The following is a 19,569-nucleotide window of genomic DNA, read 5'->3' on the forward strand; positions in this document are numbered from 1 at the left end:
TTGCAACCTGGTGGGCATGTCTTCTTTTATTGAGTCATGAGTCAAGCCATCTTGTGTTAGGTCTTCTTGTAAGATACAGTCACCCAAACGGCTTTGTTAACGTCAGTGTTTTAATGTTTGTCTCGTTTGCTATGGGACCACATTTATAGAAATAATTACAAGCACTTTTCACTTTGGGAAGACATTTTCCTGTGTCTGAACAAGCAACACTCAAGATGGCTACCTGCCAATTTTATCTCTTTTGGGAATACCTGAATTTAGCGGTCGGAGAGGAATTCTTCAACTCATAGGAGGATGATCTTTAAATGGGACTCAGGGTGGTGGAAGCTGCTTTTCTGCCATCCTCTAGAGTACTTGTTGAAACTTGCAGTCCGCACAACAGGTAATACCATGCTTCTATAATGAACACCACATGGAGAATCCAGACTTTAAAAAGTGGGGTAGGAGTGGATGGGAGAAAGATCTGGACAAGGACCATAGCCACAGAGAAGGGTACTCCCTGCCTCAAATGCCAGTGCCATTTCCCCAATGAGAAGGCAGACTTATCTTTTCCTACTGGGGTGCTTAAATCAGCCTGCCTGGGTATTGGGGGGGGGGGGAGACAAATCATTTCCAGCACAAGGAGGGAGTAATTAACTTTCCATTCCCCAGCATCGTGGCACTGATCCAGATCAGGTCCCCACCACGGTTACATTACAGGGCATAATTTTACAGCACATTCTGCATTCCACTTCAAGACCTATGAACTGCAAACTTCTTTGCCATATCCAGAAACACCATTTTTTCCTCTCCCTGCTCTCTTCCCTTTGTTCTGAACCTAAGAGTTCTGCAAATTCAGAAGACTGCTCACTGTTTTGGAAGATATTTTGGGTTGGTCCGAATAGAAAGGTCTACCCACTCTCTTGGAAACTACTTAAGCCAGAAGGCAACAAGCCCTATTAAACCAAGCTTGGCTCCACTAAAATACAAGAGGTTGCAGCATGGCATTTGATTTGATGTTAATAATAAATTACTTAGAATTTGGCATTTTATCATGGAGAATTCTAACCATTGCTAAAGGGAGATTTATCTGTCCCTAATTTGCCTGCCTGTGTCCAAGCTGGGCAGAAGCAGCAGTTTAAAGAGAGAGGGAGTGGATGTTTGATAGCCTGGCTGAAGCACAAATGAACACAGATGACCACACAGCTCCTCTCCAGCTGCGGCTTTCTCACTCAAGGGCACACAGTTTTCCCCTCCTTCCTTCTCCACTCCCCCTGCCCCAAACCATTCCTAGCATATTTTAAAGGAGGGTATTTCCCTTTGTTCCTTCAGTCCAGAAAATAAAGCAACAGCATCTTTCTCAGGCATACATATGTTTAACAGGGTTCTCTCTATGCACCCCACCCCCTCCCCGGTTTCTGTCCACAAAGGTGTAAATTTCCATAGTTCTAACGTGGCTTGGCAAAGTTCCCCTGGATTGGGAACACCAGGAAAGAGCTGAGGGTGATGGATGGACAGTAACTTGATCATTCAATGGACACAGTGGTCGATGGACAGCAGGAGGCAGGGAACACATGAATGGAGAAGCCGGAGAGTCTTAGCGGATGCTGCCACACGTCAAGGTTTTGCATGAAATGTTCCCCAGTTTGGTCATGAAGTTCTTCCCCTTCCATTGGGCTGTGCAGTCCTTAGAGATCTGGAAGTCAGCCTGAGTTTGTGGGGGGAGAGAAGAAATAACAATTAGGGAACAAGCAAATGGCCAAGAACCAGTTTCCCCTTATCATGTTTCAATCCCAGGCACCCAGGGTGGGCAAGGGGAGCCTTGACTTTAACTGTGTCACCGGAACTACCTCCTGGCCTAATTTTGGAAGAAAGGATTTAAAAACAGCAAAGAAGAGCCCCATGCAAGACTGTCTCCATTTGGTGCTCCAAACCTCGCACCAAGGCTCAGCTCCAAGAAAACAGTGCTTTGTAGTTTTCCCCTTCAAATCAAGCCCATTATACAAAATGTGCGCCATTTTATTCTTCTATTTCAGGGAACAGACTATGAGCCCTTCTTTTCCACAGACTGAAAATTCTTTCCCTTTTTTTTGGTATGCTTGTCTGAGAATGTGAGAGTAGGTCAGCTGGGCTTCTAGCACAAATGGTAGATTTGTGCTTTTCATACTGGAAGCTGTAGCTCCTTGCTTAGGTAATAGGCAGGGAGGAGGGCTCCCACATGTTGTAGGGAAGCTGGACGTAACACAGGATTCCAACAATGATGGCCGAACACTGGTTCAGTGTAGGTCAATGTAGTAAGTGTTTGCAGGCCCCTGGCCTCGCTGAAACATGCTGGCTTGGCAAATCAATAACATCTGCAACCAGTTTCAGAAAAGTTCTACCTATCCTTTCTGACTGTTCTCATGACAGTAATGTCAATTAGTTGTTTTGTCCTGATTGGCTCCCATGTCGCCAGGTGATGTTCTGAGGTTAAGAAAAGATGACTTCTGAGTACATGTAAGAGACCTACCATTCTTTATTCTTTGCCTTCGCCAGCCTCCATGCTGCACCAACTCAGCATAGAGAGGGCCTACTTGCCACCAGATAGGTAAGATGAACAGCTATTGGACGCCAACCAGAGAAGCTTAAGTGAGTCAGCTCTTCAAGTTTTAGATAGAAAGATTTTAGTTTAGCAACAGTAAGGTTATCTGTTTTATATCTGTTGCCAATTTGTTTGAGTGCTTTCATGCTTTGCAATACTCTCTAAAACCAAATAAAAATATATTTTATTCAAGCGGTGTCTGGATTTACTGACTAAGATGTGAGTATACCCCAAAGACGAACCCAGGGGTTGGAGAGTCAGGGCCTTGGTGAAAGCAGAGCTCTCAGCCCAAATTCAGTAAAAGGGTCAAGCTCCGCTCCTGCCTGTTGGTGTGACTGTTTTCAGTGCCTGAAATAGGAGGAGAGGGGGATTTGAACCATACACAGATCATATTTTGCTTTATGCAGTTTCTTCCTTTCTGTCATGCACAACCTGGATTTTGTCATCCTGTGGTGAACTTCCCCCCAGAAATGCAGTCTGAATGAATTTACTTCTCTATAACAACTACAATCGATCTCCATGTGGTTGTTCTCAATTTGCAAGACTGTGTCTAAATCGTGATTTCAAGGTAGAATCTTGCCAAGGGGTAAAAGTTCATGTCAATGAGTTTTAGAAAACAACCAAAAAAATCACATGGGATTCCCCAGAAGCAGAGTTCCCAACAGAATGCTCGACTGAACTTTGATTCCCAACTTTTGCAGTCCCTGTCCACACACCCTGAAGATCCTTTCTTCTGCCGTACAGTGAATGCTACACAAGAATTGCTTAGGATTACCCCGGTCAATAACAACCACCAAGAAATAGCCTGGCCTGCAGAAGCCTACCAGGCACTGGCTGCTCAGGTGTCCAAACCCAGAGACCTCCTTACCTGTAGCTTCTCAAAGACCTTCTTCTTGGGCTTTAGCTCATCATCCGGCTGGCCATTCTCATAGCCCTCCACAAACACACGCTCCCCAGGGCAGGAGCCCACTGGGGGATCTAGGGGCTCTATATGGGAAGGCACCCCATTGCTGAGGAGGAGAAAGAAAAGCGATGCAGGAATGGTCAAAGGGGAACCAGTTTCACCACCACTTCTCACCTACCACCCAAACTTGCCTAATAGGTAGAGTGAAGGAACCAGCCAGGAAGGCAGTTTTGGGGGCGGGGGGTGTACAGAGATAGCATCTGCTGTCCCCCCCGGTCCATTTACAGTTCTGCTATTTTCCACTCTCTGTATAAGTCCTCCCCCCACTCTACCCCACCCCATTTCTTTGGCGCACCTGCATGCGCAGAGCAGCATGGCCTGGGATTCCACGCCTCTCATCTTCTGGGGCTTCAAGTTACACAGCACCACCACCAGCCTGTCCTGCAGCTCTTCTCTGGGCACGAATTCCACCAGGCCGCTGACCACAGTCCGCGGTTCAGGCTCCCCTACGTCAATCTTCTCTACATACAGGGCATCTGCGTCAGGATGCTGAGGACAGGGGAACAGCAGATCAAGCAAGAGAGACTGGGCAGAGGGCAACATCTGAACATTGCAAACTTGCTTCAGTTCCATGTTTGCTCAAAGAAAGACCCCAGAAATTTTTACAAGGTAGAAGAGCGAAGTGGTGGCTGCACACGTACCTTCTCCACAGAGAGCACTTTGCCCACGCGCAGGTCCACCCGGGAAGGCACCACCTCCTCAGGATCAGAGTTCTTTGCAGGGCCCTTGACAACAGACTCTGTGTACAGGGAAAGAAGGGGAGCAGCTGTTAGGGGGGTTGTATGGCTAAGAAGGGAAGAAGCCTTGAACAGAGTTCTGAAGGTTCAAGGTTTGGAAGCGACCTGGGTGGGAGACCACCTGGGAATTGCAGAAGATGATCAACATAAGAACAGAAAGTATCAGGCTAGGGACTACAGGAGGTGATAGACACAAGATCAGAAAGGACGGGGCTGAGTGGGGGCAGGAAACAGAAGTGGAAAAAGAGGCAAGCTGGAATACAAACAAAGGAAGGCACACAGAGGTGAGGAACAAAGAATTCTCTTTCCCTAAAATGTGGGAATGTGGGAGATGAAGGGGAAGCAAGTGACCCAGATCCTTGAAAATAGTGTCTGGCTGGAATGGCACCCAGAACTGGATTTCAGAATAGGAAGTAAAACTACAAAAGCAGAACCTGATCACTTTCTCTAGAGAAAGGACTCAAAACTTCCAGCTACAACTGGGCAGCCTCCAAGAGAGAGGACTGCAAGAACATGGCAGCTCTTCAGGGTGCGAGAGGCACCTGGCCATGCAGGTAGGACCCTTGGCAAGGTCTATCCAGGTAGCATCTAGGAGTGAGCCACACCATGTGAGCAGTTCAGCAACCCCCTTCAAATCCTGACACATCAACTTCTGGGATCATGTGTTTCAACACATGACTTCCTCGATGGCTGGGGAAGAAGAGACGGCTGGAAGAATGCAGCCTTGGGGAGGGCTTCCTGCTCCCAACCAAAGAGGCTGCAGTGCAGGAGGAACCTGCAATTGTATTTTTGCCCTTACTAGCTTTGGAGGGATCAGGGTATGCGGAGCTGGCCAGTTTTTTCATTGGGGCACTGCTGAACTTTTCCCTGATGGGGTCCAGGAGCTTGTTCAGGGCCACTTCAACCGAGGTCTTCAAGTCTCCAGGGTGGACAACCTGTTGCAGGGAAGGGAAACAGAGAACTAGTTAGTCTCTCCTCCTCCTTACTCATTTCCTTCCTCCTCCCACACAGGACACTGGATTTTCAATGTCCTTTCATCAGTTCCCAGTTACTAAGATCAACAAACCAATGGCCGTTTGTTTTATATAAACCACCTTTGAACTGTGAGTTCCTGTAGCAATTTTCTGCATGATACATGCCAAAGAAATGAATGAGGGTCATATACCATCAGGGCTGCCATCATATTAATGAGCCTTCCCCAGAATGGCAGCCCTGTGGAAGGGGGCTGTTAAGATAAATATCGTTAAAAGAAGCTCAGTCAAGGCATATTTTTCCCTTTCTCACTCCCTCATCTTCCTTTGAGCATATTTTAGATCGTAAGGTCTTCAGGCCAGGGACCCATTTCCTTGCATTCTGCATGGACACTGATGATGCTATCTTCTTCTACTACTATATAAAAGGCGAGTCATATTGCCGACAACTCACCTTTTAATCTCCCCCCCCCAACCCGCAGGCGCGCTCACACTCAAGCAGGCTGCTGCGGGAGGCAGGAAGGCCCAGCACGGGGGAGCAACCAAGGCCCATGCTGGGCCTCCCTGAGGCCTCAGGTAGGGTTGCCAGTCCCCACTCCCACCCTCCACCCCCGCCCTCACCCACCTGGCCAACAGGGAAAGGCAGGGGAACCTTTCTGCTCCTCCCTGCTCCTGGCCCCGCAGCCACCCAATCCAGCAAAGATTGGACCCCTCCCCAGATGCAAGCTGATAGCAGAGCAGCTGCCTCTACCACCAATCCCAGGACATCACCTCATCAGCAAAGTCCTTCTCTAGCTCCCCATAGCTGATGTAGGTTTTGTTTCCTCCCCACTTCTCATCTCTCAGGATTACAAACTCTGTGGGTGGCAAAGAAAAAGAGACGAGATCCATATTAAAACACATATAGTATCCAACAATTCACAAAATCTCAACTTTTTTTTTTTAAAGCAAGCTTCTCTCTCTGCTGAAAAAACACTTTAAAACATGTACACAGCATCAGGTGAGTGTCAGGTAGCAGGGATGAGGCCACTGAGGGCTTCCAGGAACAGCCTTCAAACACCCCTCCTTGTTCCTCCCCACGGCTAGCAGAAAGAACTCGAATACAAATACCTGGGGGGAGGGAATGCAGGAAGACAAAAAAGGGCCCCATATCTCAGTAATCATTGAGAGATGGGCCTCCAGGTGAAAGAGCACCTGTTTTAAGCATATCAAGGTCCACAAATCCAGACTCTTCTCATCGCTTCCCGTTCCACCCCTACTTTTGCCTCCTGGAGATCCATCACCTGATCTAAGTGGGAAAAGCACGTGCTTGATGAAGGACAAGACGCCATTGTTTTCCACATTCCCTGGCTCACAAAAAGCTTTCTTCAGCTTCTTCTTCACATCCTCCTTACGATCCAGCAGATCTATCTTGGACTCCTAGAAAAGAGAAGAAGGAATGGGATGGAATTCTCCTGGAATGGGCCACAGGATGCAGATTTGTTCTGGATGGTGGGTGGCCCACCAGCGTTTAAGAGGCGGAGAAACCGTAGGACTTGAAGGAGTCAGAACTACGTCTTGCAATTTTAGCAATCACAAGTTCACCATCTTAGAAGAGGCAGTCCCCCCATCCAGTCCCTTGAAGAAGAGAATGCCTGGGGGCGTGGCTCCGGCTCCAGGGGAGAAGGAAGCATGGAAAGTTAGCTCCGTCCCTCCCCACCCTAAAGCCTCAAAATAAAACGTCATAACAGAACTTAAAAGTGAATAAAGAAATATGAACAAACAAAACCTTGAGAAGGAAAAAACGAAGGCAAACACTTCAAAAAAGCTTCAGGAAAGTGCAACATCCAAAATGGCTGCTGAAAACAGCAAGGGTAAGAATAAACTACCCAACTTATCTAGCTCAGCAGACCTGATACTAGCCAGAATGCTTGCTCAACTGGAGCAAAAAATTATGAATAAAGTCTCAACTATTTTTCAACCCTTTGAGGAACAACTTGCTGAAATAAAATCGGCTATAGACAAAGTAGCACAAAAGACTAATCGTGCCCTTATATTAAGCAATTCGCTGCGATCTGAAATAGCCATTTTACAACAAGAAAATAAACAGTTACAAGAAAGACTATAACAATTGGAAATCCAGACAAAACAATCTAATCTTAAATTCAGAAATTTTGATGAGAAGATATCTGATAATGCAGATCTACCCTTTTTAGGATCATGGCTGTCACAGCATTTACAACTTGAAAAGGAAGCAACTCCTATAATCACCAAGGCTTTTTGCCTGGGCTCACAAAATAATCCAAAGTATAATAAACCAAGAGACATATTAGCCACAAGCCCAGACTGGAAGACAAGGAGCAAAATACTAGAAACAGCAAGAAATAAAGGATCAATCCCCTACAAAGGGACAAATATTCAAATACTTACAGACTTGCCATCCACAATATTAAAGAAAAGAACTCAGATCTACAACAGAAGCATTGAGAAAAGCCCAAATAAAATATAAATGGACTAATTATACACATCTTCAAATCAAAATACAAGAGACAATCCAACAAGTTTTAGATCGGGAAGCTGGAAAGACATTATTGCAAGATCTTGGCACTGAGACTTTTTCAATCAGAGAAAGAGTGTCACAGAAAAGAAAAATGCTCAATCCGTTTTCACCCTTTAAGGAAAACAAGACCCAAGCGAGACACATTTAACAAGAAAGAAAAAACAGACTGAAATGTTAAAATCCAAGCTGATAGCAAACTAAAATATCCTGTAAAATGTTATGACTGTAAAATGCATATATTTAATATCATATTAGAGGCATGGTGGGGAGGGAACGGAGCTCACAGACAGGGCCTCCTTTACAGTTCTCCAAGTTGGTAGTAGTAGGCCAAATAGTCTATAGGAGGTTACTCTTGGGCTATAGAGAACTGTTATTAAGCAACTTAATTAATCCAATTTAAATAGCTCTATTTAGTAACGTAAGAGAGGATAGAGGGAGGGGGGAGGGGGTTACTTTAGCAAGGTTTATAAGGGTTACAATAATGAGTATACATTATAGTTGTTGGTTCTTCTATTCATATCTGTAATCAATGGGTAAAAGGTTTGACTTCATAATAATACTTATTTAACCATTATTATATATATTGAAAATATCTTCCTTAAACAGTATTTTTATTAATAATCTATTATCAAAGTAGTTCAAGTGTCTATGTTTATGATATAAATCCTCTATAATAAGGTTAAGATTTAAGTTATCATTTAGTATATCGACCTTTAATTGAAATCCAAGTTGAAATACTCATTTGTAAGAAAATTCATGGTTATAAGGGCATGTTAATTATTATTAATATGTAACAGAAAATTTCTTAGTTATCAGTGTTTAATGACTTACTCTCAATATTGTAACTATTAATGTGCATAATTAAATAAAAACTTTTAAAAAGAAAGAAAGAAGAGAATGCCTCTTCTGTGTTGCTGCCAACTGCATATCATGCATCATCTATAAGTAAAGTACGCTTTTACCCCCAGGGTAATTGTTTTATCCGGATACAATGTATGCAGGTAGGCACATTTTAATGGATTTTAAAACAAATCAGTCAATAGACACAGCAATATGGAATCAGGAGAATCAGAGTGAAAAGGGGGTTCTTTTTAAGCCATCTAGCCCCAGCCTCGCCCTGCTCAGGGCAGGAAATCCAAAGCTAGAGCATCCCTGAGAGATGGCTATCCAGCCTCAGTTTCAAAACTCTTTAGTGAAGGACAGTCTCCCTTTCACACACATACCAGTAAACGGGTTCCACTGTCAAACTGCTCCTATTGTAAGGAAGTGTGCCCTAAAGTTTGCCCCAGATCTGCCCTCTTGTAACTTAATTAGACTTACTTTTGCCCCAGACCACTAAGTATGGTTCAGTCAGCAGTCAGAACAACTGACGCAGCAAGGGCCACTGTTCTAGGCAGGCTACCAAAACCCTCAGGGCAACCAGCAAATAACCTCCACCTCGCACCTGTTCATGGCTCCCCAGCTCAGAAAAGGTAGCCCAGTGTTACTCGCCCTGGGTTGAAGTGGTAGGGATAGTGTCTGCAGGGGCTTGGGGGAGTAGCAGGGCAAGATGGCACCCAGCTAGCCCTGGGGTGTGTGAGAGAGTTCAGAGAGGACAGTCCTCTCTTCTACCACTCCCCCTCCCCATGCAATCCCAAGCACTGTATGATTCTCAAAATTGCCAGTATAGTCATGGTGGCGGCATTTTTATTTAAATGCTACCTGGGTTTCCCAGCCTTAGAGAATTCAACCCAGCACCCACCCCGTTTTAAGATTTCTTCCCTGCAGGATTTGGCTGCCACAACCAACAGCCAAGTTTAGGAACCAACCTCCTCTGAAGAGCTCATCTTGCTGCCAGTCAGCCCGGGCACCATGGGATTCATCAGATGGATGCGTTTGGCATAGCTCAGGGAAGGAAGGCACTAAAGAAGAGGGCAGCATAACACAAGCAAGGTTAGGGGCTGCTAGATATGGGCACAGAAGCTCACATAGAGGGAAGGGACCCTCTTCAATAGAAGGGGAAGCAACTGCCTGCAGAGTACCCCCCATCTCAAAAGTCATCTCTCTCACACGGGGCTCCCCTAACCCGATCTTGCTCAGCACCCATTCATTTCAACGGGGGCTTGCCCAGAACGTCTTTCCCAGCAGGACTGCCCCAATTGAATCAGAGGTGGGAAGAAGAAAGAGGGAGGGCAAGCTGCCTTTTGGATTTTCAGCCTTGAGGATCAGGATGGCTTGAGCCAACCCTGGGCCAGAACAGACAGCCAAAAGACACTGAGCCGTGATTAGCTGGCAAGGACAGGTCAAAAGAACAGCTGCACAGAGCAGCTGAGCCTCGGTGCCAACCTTTTCCGCAAAGGTGAAAATTTTTCTCTGGTCCACTCCTCCAAACTGTGCGTCAACTTTCAAGTACTCTTCGTCCAGTGCCTGCAGAGATACACATATTGAAGGCCTATTTTCTATATACCAACTGATTTCAGATAGAGAAATGCTTATCTATAAACCCAAATTTTACCCCCAGCTGCCCCCTTGTCTCATGGCAGCAAGTTCCAGAGGTTAACTATGAAGAAAACAGATACTCCTTTCATTCACTGTCGGCTCACTGCACACTTCATTTCATCAAATGCCTTCTGGTTCACACATATTGATTTTCTAGTTAGACTTTTTATGTTGCCTTCATCCCAAAGGTTCAAGGCCAAATGAAGCAAACACTAGTTCTTCCTCTGTCACCCCAAGTACACAAAGGAATACTTGCCACAAGCACTCTGTGCGTTTGGTTGTATCTGCCAAATATTTTCCCCTTGTGTTTCTTTTTTTCCTCCAGGGGAAGAATTCCATGAACTGCCTCAACCCACACACTGCCTTGTGGTTTCTAGGACATCCACTCCTAGATATAGTCTCGGAGTGAAAAAGCTTTTCTCCCCTGCTCCCCCACTCCCTGACCTACCTGCAGGCCTGGATAGAGGAGGCCACTTAGTAGCGGATGCTCCACTTGCTTCACCACCTCTGCACCTGCTTTCTTAGCATCATGCTGGGTGACAACAGAGGACAGACGGTAAACATCCAGCGTGTACTCCCTGAGCAAGAAAAACAGGGATGTGGTGGAGGAAGCGGAAGCGCGAAGCCTAGCCAACGGCACATCAGAGAGTAAAGCTTTTACAGATGTGCCACTGCCTTCCCTAAGTATCACATGGCCTTCAAAGCCTGGTAAATCTGTGCTCACTTATGGCACAACCAACAACCCCCCCCCCCCATGTAAATGGGTGTGCCATTCCAGGCTGTTGAAGCCAATGACCACAGCCTGTGCTAATCCCCCAAACCTATGGCAGGCTGGATGCCTGCAGGACCATCTTGGGACGTGCAGTCTACGTGGGCAAGTTTCCTACAATGAAGTTTGGGGTTGGCCCAGAACAACTTCCTGTACCTGGGTAACTTTCTATCCACAGCTGCACATTGCAGCATCCAATCAGAAGAGCAGATAGCAGCTGCCTGGGCCAAAGCTGAAAGCTGACATCTAACTACCTTGCAATTATGGGAATGAGCTGAGCAAAGTCTTGCAAGGATCTCTTGTTTAATTTCCATTCCTACCACCATATTGCTGAAAAGGAGTGACGCCTCATTAAATCTTCCCAGACTCTGCATTAAGCTAAAAGATAACTCAGTCTAATGGGTAGAGCATTGCACTGAGATGTGGGAAACCCACGTTCAAATTCAAGGACAGTCACATAGCTTACTCAGTTGCCTTAGGAAACTCACTGGCCCAGGACAATGGTTAAGCCATGGTTTGACCAGTAGACCTCAGCATTAGGTTTTCCTGTTTTCTCAAGGGGAGTCAGGAGCACATGAGTCTTGTTAATGTAATCATAGAATCATAGGGTTGAAAGGTACCTCTAGGGTCATCTAGTCCAACCCATGTCAGACATGGGTTCATGCTCAAGACACTGGACTGTAAGATGATATAAATTTAAATGCTGCCTGTAGATCTCTCGGATGAACACTGCCTAGGGTTGCCAACAGGCCTAGAAAAAAGCATCCTACCCCTTTAACAAAGGCTTAATGTGTAGAAATGAGCAGGATAAGCTTTTGATGTTAGGGAGGTAAAAAACAGGGACTGCTTAAATAACACACCTGCTAAAGGGACAGGACCTTTTTCTGGCATTTCACTGTGCTAAAGAAAGCATTATTTCTTGAAGTCTCCCACCCACCATCGTCCTCGCAAATCAGACTAACTTGCTGAGCTGATAGTCAGTCCCACGGACGAATCGGAGCTTCTCGAGAGGCACTCCAATGCTCTCCAGCATAGCCTTGATCACGCTCTCATAATACTGGGTACGCAGCTCCAGAAGCTCCCAGGGGGCCTTCATGTTGTCCAGGTAGGCATGGAGATCAGCAAATAGGATCGTCACCTAGGGTTGAGATCAGCATGCATGAGTTTGTGGTCCAGGAGCTCTGTAGTTCCCAAACTATGGACTGGGAACCAAAGATCACTTTTTGCAGGTGGGTGAGGAGGCAAGGAGGGAGGAAGGAGGAGGAATAGTATGAGCTGGAAGAGGCGGTTCTGGCGTGTGGGGCATCTACGGCTAACTTGGGAGTCTCCACATTATAATGACCCTCAAATACAGCCTGGTTCTCTCTAATCTTGTATATTTTATTTTACATGTTTCACAATTAAACTTGTTTTGTGTTGACTGCATTTTACACTGGGGAGGGGTGAAAACAGCACAGAATTACTTTGCAAGTGGGTCCTGAAAAAGAACAAATTTAGAAGTGGAGCCCTGCTTCAAAACATTTGAGAACCTCTGCCTCAGAAGTTCTGACTCTGTCCCTTCCTCCAAGAGGCTCTTAAGAGGCCAAAAGGCATTTACATCCAACGTCTGTACACCTTAATGACAGCAACGGCATGTGAATAAACACTCAGGAGCACGATGGGAATAAAGGAGGAAAAAGAGATCACATACCTCATCTGAAACCACATTTACTGGAAGTCAGTCCCTAATGGCTTCATATTTCCAAGCAATGTGTGCCTAAGACAGCACCCACAATGTACCTGGCCTCACAGCCAGAATTCTCCATTTCTCCCTCAGGACATAACACAATCTTTGTTTCATCAATGTTCATCCAGGTATGAGATACAGACAGCCTAACACCCAAGACCCTTCCAAATAAATATACTTGTAGGTCTGTCCCCCAAACCACTATGTCCCCAGTTGCACACCCTTTCCGTTTACTTCTGAGGAACAAAACACACTGGGACAGCAAGCACCACCTCCATTCCTTGGCACTGGGTGACTGCATCTCAACTGGCAGGAATCCTGGTGAATGAGTGTAGATGCTGCAATTACGCACTGTATCATGGAGTGCAAAGAAGCACTGAACTCAGGATTCTGAAATGCTGCAAGACCTCCTATCATTCTGCTACTTGTCAAAAACCAAGGAGCCAAATCTAAGACCTAAGCCCATCCCTACCTCACATCCAGCTTTGAGAAAGTCTGCAATCTTGGACATAGGCACAAAGTAAGCTATGTGAGGCTTCCCCGTTGTGGCTGTGCCCCAATAGATCTTCAGCTCACGCTCCTTCAAGATGGCCTTCAGCTTATCCTCTCCAAGAACCTCCTGCAAAAAGAGACAAATTCAGCATCTTTGCAGTCAAGGGCAATACCTGATGAAGTAGGTGTCCTGAATATGAAAATATTTGAAGAACGTGTTGAGTAAGGCTTGCATCCACACTAACTCTCAAGTTGTGTGCCATTAAAGTTTTCTGGGAGGCCAAGGCTGCGCAATTTACTGCCCCATCTAGCTTCCTAAGGAAGCGGGTAATTCACTATCATGTAGGTCTGGATTTTTTAATCACTCTCAATGAATAATCACAGCAGACAAACTTGTACAGTGATGTCTCACAGAGGCATTTCCTGTCTCTGAACAGGTATTCAAATAGGAATAAAAAACAGAAGCTGGTTTTTAGCAAAGAAAAGGTCAGTGGCCTTGAGCTGAGTCTCTAAACCTTCCAGTACCAAGAGAGGGATCCCTCTGTTTATTCCTATTTGAATACCTGTTCAAATACCTGCTGCAGAGCACACCTGCTGTGGAGCACACCCAGGCTCTGCAGTGGCCTGATTTGGGCCAAACTGGGGCAGAACTGGGCCACTGTGGAGCGCAGAAGCACTCCACAGCTCCTTGCGCTGCCCTGACAGCGCTCCTGAGCTCTGCAGCGGCCTAAATTGGGGTTGAATCGGCCCGCTGTGGAGTGCAGGAGCACTCCAGGGCCCTTTGTGCTGCGCCCCAGCAGCACTCCCAGGCTCCGCAATGGCCTGAATCACGCCCATTCTGGGCCAAATCAGGCCACTATGGAACATAGGAGCACTTCAGGGACCATTGTGCTGCCCCTGCAGCACTCCCGGGCTCCATAGTGGCTGGAATAGGGCCCAATTTGGCCTGCTGCAGACCGCAGGAGAGCGCCAAGGCCCATTGTGCTGCCCCAGCAGCGTTCCCAGGCTGCTGCCTGAGCTGAGTCTCAGTGAGCCACTACCTGAATCAGGCTCGTTTCAGGCCGAATCATGCTGCTATGGAGCACAGGAGCACTCCAGGGCCTGTTTCACTGCCCCAATAGCGCTCCCAGGCTCCACAGCAGCCTGATTCAGCCAACTGCAGAGAACAGGAGTGCTCCAGGGCCTGTTGCGCCACCCAAGCAGCACTCCCAGGCTCCACAGCGGCCCGATTTGGCCTGAAATGGGTCCGATTTGGCCCACTGTGGAGCGCAGGAGCACTCTAGGGCAAATGGCACCACCCTGGCAGCCCTCCCGCACTCTGTAGCAGCCCAATTTGGCCCAAAGGGGTAAGGGGACCTGGCCACCCTACACCTGCCTCTGAGGGGCCGTGGAGATGGCTGGGAGGCCCAGCGTAGCAGTGCAGTCCTCCCAAGGCCCTGCAGCGGGGGCGTGCCAAATCAGTTTTCTAAAGCTCGCTGCATTTTTCCACACTATGGGCCATATTGCTAGTCTATTATCATTTACCAAAAAGCCCTCATTTGGCTTAGCATATCTTTCTAAAACTGTTCAGACTGCTTTTCCCATTTCCTAGTGGCTAGAGTGGCAGACTAGGATCTGGGAGACCCAGGTTCAATTCCCCACCCTGCCACAGAAGCTCATTGGGTGACCTTGGGCCCATCATGCACTCTCAGCCTAACCTACCTCATAGGGTTGTTGTGAGGGGGGAAATGGTGGAGAGGAGAATGATGGACCCACTTTGGGTCCACATGGAAGAGACAGATGGTATGTAAATGAAGTGAAATAAATACAATTTAAACTGGAAACACTAAACATGAGGTGACAAGAGGGCTGGGGATTACATGAGAACAAACTACTAATAAAATAAAGCCCTGTGAAATGTTATCAAAGGCAAGTCGCTCAAGGACAACAGCCACAAGGAATAATCTCACTTCTAACAGAAAAACACCATCCTAACATTTTCAAGGGCAGGAGCAAGATAAGCAACCCAGTTCTTCCACCTCTCAGACACTTTCCCAAGCCAGAGGAAAATACTAATTACACAAATGACTTGGACAGAACAGATCATCACAGATTGAGCTAAAAGTCATGGAGAGCAATTGCTGGTTCTGGCTGGTCACGACAACCGGAGCAATTCCACAGGCCGAAAGTTGGGAAAGGTAGGTTTCAGTAAATACTTAGAAATGCTGAACAAAGAATGAAGGAGCCTCAGATTCGTATAGCCTTGACATAGTTCAGAGATGGTCTGGTTTATACCAATAGATATACTGAACATTTAGTTACAAGTTCAGTCCAGATGGAAGAAGCATCTGGAAAAATAGTGAGAAGGGCTCAGGCAAGGACGGAAAAGAAGATATTGGTCAAAGGAATGTTTTATTGCCTAGCAGCCAACAGATATTTACAGGTATGTGAAATCTGAAATCATCATTTTGATACAAGAGTAGCAAAAATGTATTAATTATATACATGACTTGATTTATCTGTGTAAAATAATCTTGTATGAAAGTTATAAGATAAATGATTAGTGAAGGATGTGAACCTGAATGAGAAATATAGTAGGGGGTCAAAGAGATTAAATTCAGTACAAAGTAATCTTTGGAAAACATAAATATGGCAGCTCTGAACTAAAAAAAACAGCTTCTTAATTAACAAAACTCCATCTCTGGTATACCTACAGCTGGTAAGGAGTAAATGGACTCTCTTTACGTTATAATAATATGTAGCCGTTTTAGACTCTCTGTAGCAGTAGAAAAGAGCAAGAGTCCAGCAGCACCTATAACACTAATAAAATTTGTGGTAGGGAATGAGCTTTTGTGAGCCACAGCTCACTTCTGACTCACGAAAGCTCATTCCCTATCACAAATTTTGTTAGTCTTATAGGTGCTACTGGACTCTTGCTCTTTTCTATAATTATATGTAGAATTAACAATTGGTGTTATGTTCTTTAAGTTAGTGTTAAAGATGTTAGAGCGTGGTGTTCATTAAAGGTACAGTGGATGCAGTGTTCACTCGTGTATTATACTCACAAAACACTAGCTACATTGTCGGGGGTACGTTTTGCCAGGAGATTAATGCTCTGTTATGGGAATTTAACTAGAAGTCAATAGCTGCATCCACACATCAATGGATTCTCCACTGCCGCTACACTACGGCAAGCATTTCTAGCTGGATGGGCTAGACAACACAGACAAACCACATATGAATGACTGATACAGTGCAATGACAGCACAATATTCAATGATGTTGGATGCAGCCTATCACTTTTCAAGGGCATGACTATATTCTGACTAACCAGACAAGAGTCATCCATAATAAGACTCCGATTCCAACACAAACAGTGCAATTTGGACTTAGACGGGGGTAGGTCTTTTTATGATTGCACTGAAAATCTGCTAGTTGCCTTGTGACATTTCTAAGGCAGCTGTGTACAGACATCTATTTGCTATTGACAAGGATGAGTGTGACTTGCTGGTGTGTTTGCACACCCCTTCCTCTCCTTATCTGAAGCAAGACTGAAGCCTTCTTGGCTTTGGAAGCCTTCAAATTCCAATTTGCTATGTCATTTAAGTGTGAGCATCTGGGTTGCTAGAGTTTTTTTCTTTGCGTGGAAGAGACAAATTCCAATTTGTCCAGGTGCTCACCTTCAGGAGGCATGGCAAATTGGAATCTGACAGAAGGCTTCTGAAATCAACTTTCAAGCAAACATCGTGTATGACAGGAGGGAGAGAACAAGAACAGCAAGCAAGCCAGATGCATGCCTGTTGTGAACAACTCTGTATGCAACCAACCTGTATATGAGATAACAGCAGTGCAGTACTTTTGATAGCCAAATGACAAAATACTGAGCAAGCTTTTGAGTTCCCCACATGCTCAGTACAAAATTTGGGGAGATGGGAAAGAAAAGTGGGCATAATGGAAAACCCACAGGCCTGCAGTTTGAGTCTTTTAAGAATTGAGAACACTACAGAATTGCTTAGATTAGATGCAACTGGGCTCAGAACAGATTTTAAGATGCACCAAAGAAAAAGCATTCACTTTGGAATCATAAAAGCTTGCAGTTAATCAACCATTCAGCAGTAATTAGAAGTAGATAGACAAAAATTTGACATCAAAATGGCAGCATTCAGAAATCAGTGGGGGATATTTCAGATTCTCAGGGCTATCTCCTGCTGACTTGAAAACCATAGTTTTTCAAAGGAATTTTAAGAAGAGGCTCATGCGTGAAATTGCTGAACTAGAACTCATCAGTAGGTTTGATTGAGCGCTAAATGAATGCAGTCAATTGGGACCAAGCTTCTTTCTCCCATGACAAATAAGAAAACAGCACAGCAAAACCAGGAAGGTTGCTTTATTGCCAATTACTTCAGTTGTAAACTGTCATTGTGCTTATCACAGGATGTAGTTCTTGCATTTCAAGGCCCTTTAATCCCACACATTTTGCATATGCTTTAGAAGTGGACTTAAGTGTCACTTAAGTCTTCTGATAAAGCAGGCACTAGCCAATGAAAACTTCTATTACGACGTCTGTTAGTCTTTAAGACTTCCTTTTTTGTTTTGCTGGTGCCAAAGCAGACTAACATGGCTATCGTACAGAATGTTCATTAGTCTTAATAAATGCTTTAGATCTGAAAAGGAAGCATCAAGCCAGACATGATGCTAGAACATCTAATGCAGGGAATAGTGTCTCATTGATAAACATGGATCTTAGGTGGACAGTGGTTTATTCTGGGGTGCAGGAGTACACAAACAGGGATGAGTCACACATTTCAGAGTGCTCATCACAGATATGTAACTACTACAAAGCCTTTGGATCAGATCTTCAGCTAAACATCTGTGCTGGGAACTCAGTTCTCAGGCACCCAATGGCCTAGTCTGGAATCTGAATGAGACATGTGGAGAAAAGGGATTGAACACCCCCTCCCTCCCCAAGCATTATTTACTCAACCTGAAACTGCCCGGGGTGGGTTGCTATTTACCTTACTGCTGAAACTTACATGAAACCATCACACAGGTAAGTTCTCCCAATGGACAAAGAGCAGCTCCCCAAGGCCTTTACTGGTCAGGAAAACAGCATAGATGGAGAGGCTCTCCCTATAAGTTGTTGGGAATTAAATTCTCAGTGGGCAACTTCCAGAACATCTCTGTTGGAAGTTCATGTGGGAGACATGTTGGCTTTGTAATGTATAAAATGAACCAGACTGCTTCAGCACCACTATGTTGCCTATGGAACATACATCAGCCTTCCATTTAGCCCTTCTGGCCAAAGTACCTGCAAATTCCGGGTGATCAGATGATACTTCTCCTGTGGTGTCAGCTCAAGCCCCATGGTGCCAGCAGGTGCTCACCAACCCACAAGAGCCAGGGGACTGAAAAGGAACCAATTAGGCACTGGTCACAAAGAACAGCCAACTTCATAGAGCAAAAAAGGCCCAGACTCTCTTCCCCACCCCAGGCCAACCCTCATGAAATATTAGGGCCATGAGGGGCACAATAGGAGCCCAAAGGAACATGGTCAAGGATTGGCTTTTCTATTATACTTTCATTGGGTCTGTATAAGGGGAAGCAGCAGACGAGGATCCCAGCTACAGCATCAGCAGCACATATGCTGCTGTAGAATAGTGCGAAAGTGGCTGGGATACAAATCAGCACTCTGCAGGTTCGAATCCCACTCCGGCCAAGATCTCAGCAGGTGGCTTTGGGTAAGCCACTCCTCACAGTGCCAGCTGTATTGTGGGGATAATAATAGCACTGACCTTTTTCACAGTTCTGAGTGGGGCACTAATCTGTCTAGAAGAGCAGTATATAGGCACAGTTGTAATAATAACAACACCCCCGATACGCAGCTTGAGGGTAAGTAAAGGAATGTGGATTGCCAGAGCCCCCCTGCACCCGGAGACTCACTCAACCTCCCCCCTTAAATCAGAGCGGGAGAGACTCCCTCAGGGCTCCTTCTGAGGAAGTGGAGGGAGGGCTGCTAGGCCGCCCCCCCCCCCCACAAGGCCTTCCCTTTCTCCCACAGACGAAGCAGCCTCTTAGCAGCATCCCATAGGCCAGGCTAGGCCATGGCAGGGGAAAGGGGATCCCGAGGAGCCGAAACGCGGAGCCCCTTTCCACTCAGCCCCCTCCTCTCCCCCTTCGAGGTTGGGGGCGCTCCCCGCCGCCTCGCCCTCTACTTACCGACCGGCTTGGCGGGGTTGCATCAGCTTCCTCCGTCTCGGCGCTCTGCTGCCCAGCCAAGCGGCGACACCTGCTTCTCGCCTACCTAATCGAGCGCCGAGAGCCTCGATCGGTATCCGAAGGGGGCGTGGCCTGGCC

The 19,569-nt window shown here is 46.1% G+C and overlaps 1 protein-coding gene across 1 annotated transcript; it reads right to left on the bottom strand.

Annotated features, from left to right (window-relative positions):
- Positions 1-19,512, bottom strand: YARS1 (tyrosyl-tRNA synthetase 1). The gene is made up of 14 exons (XM_054999611.1): positions 19,432-19,512; positions 18,524-18,620; positions 13,217-13,363; positions 11,981-12,156; positions 10,698-10,827; positions 10,097-10,177; positions 9,580-9,672; positions 6,516-6,651; positions 6,004-6,089; positions 5,061-5,196; positions 4,166-4,263; positions 3,820-4,013; positions 3,429-3,570; positions 1-1,687 (listed from the first exon to the last, which is right to left on the bottom strand). Exons 2-14 carry the CDS (start codon positions 18,578-18,580, stop codon positions 1,577-1,579), a joined length of 1,587 nt encoding a protein of 528 aa, XP_054855586.1. The 5' UTR covers positions 18,581-18,620; positions 19,432-19,512; the 3' UTR covers positions 1-1,576.
- Between the last annotated feature and the right edge of the window lie 57 nt (positions 19,513-19,569).

The sequence above is a fragment of the Eublepharis macularius genome, chromosome 15 (genome assembly GCF_028583425.1).
Source record: "Eublepharis macularius isolate TG4126 chromosome 15, MPM_Emac_v1.0, whole genome shotgun sequence".
In the NCBI taxonomy this organism is placed as follows: Eukaryota; Metazoa; Chordata; class Lepidosauria; order Squamata; family Eublepharidae; genus Eublepharis; species Eublepharis macularius.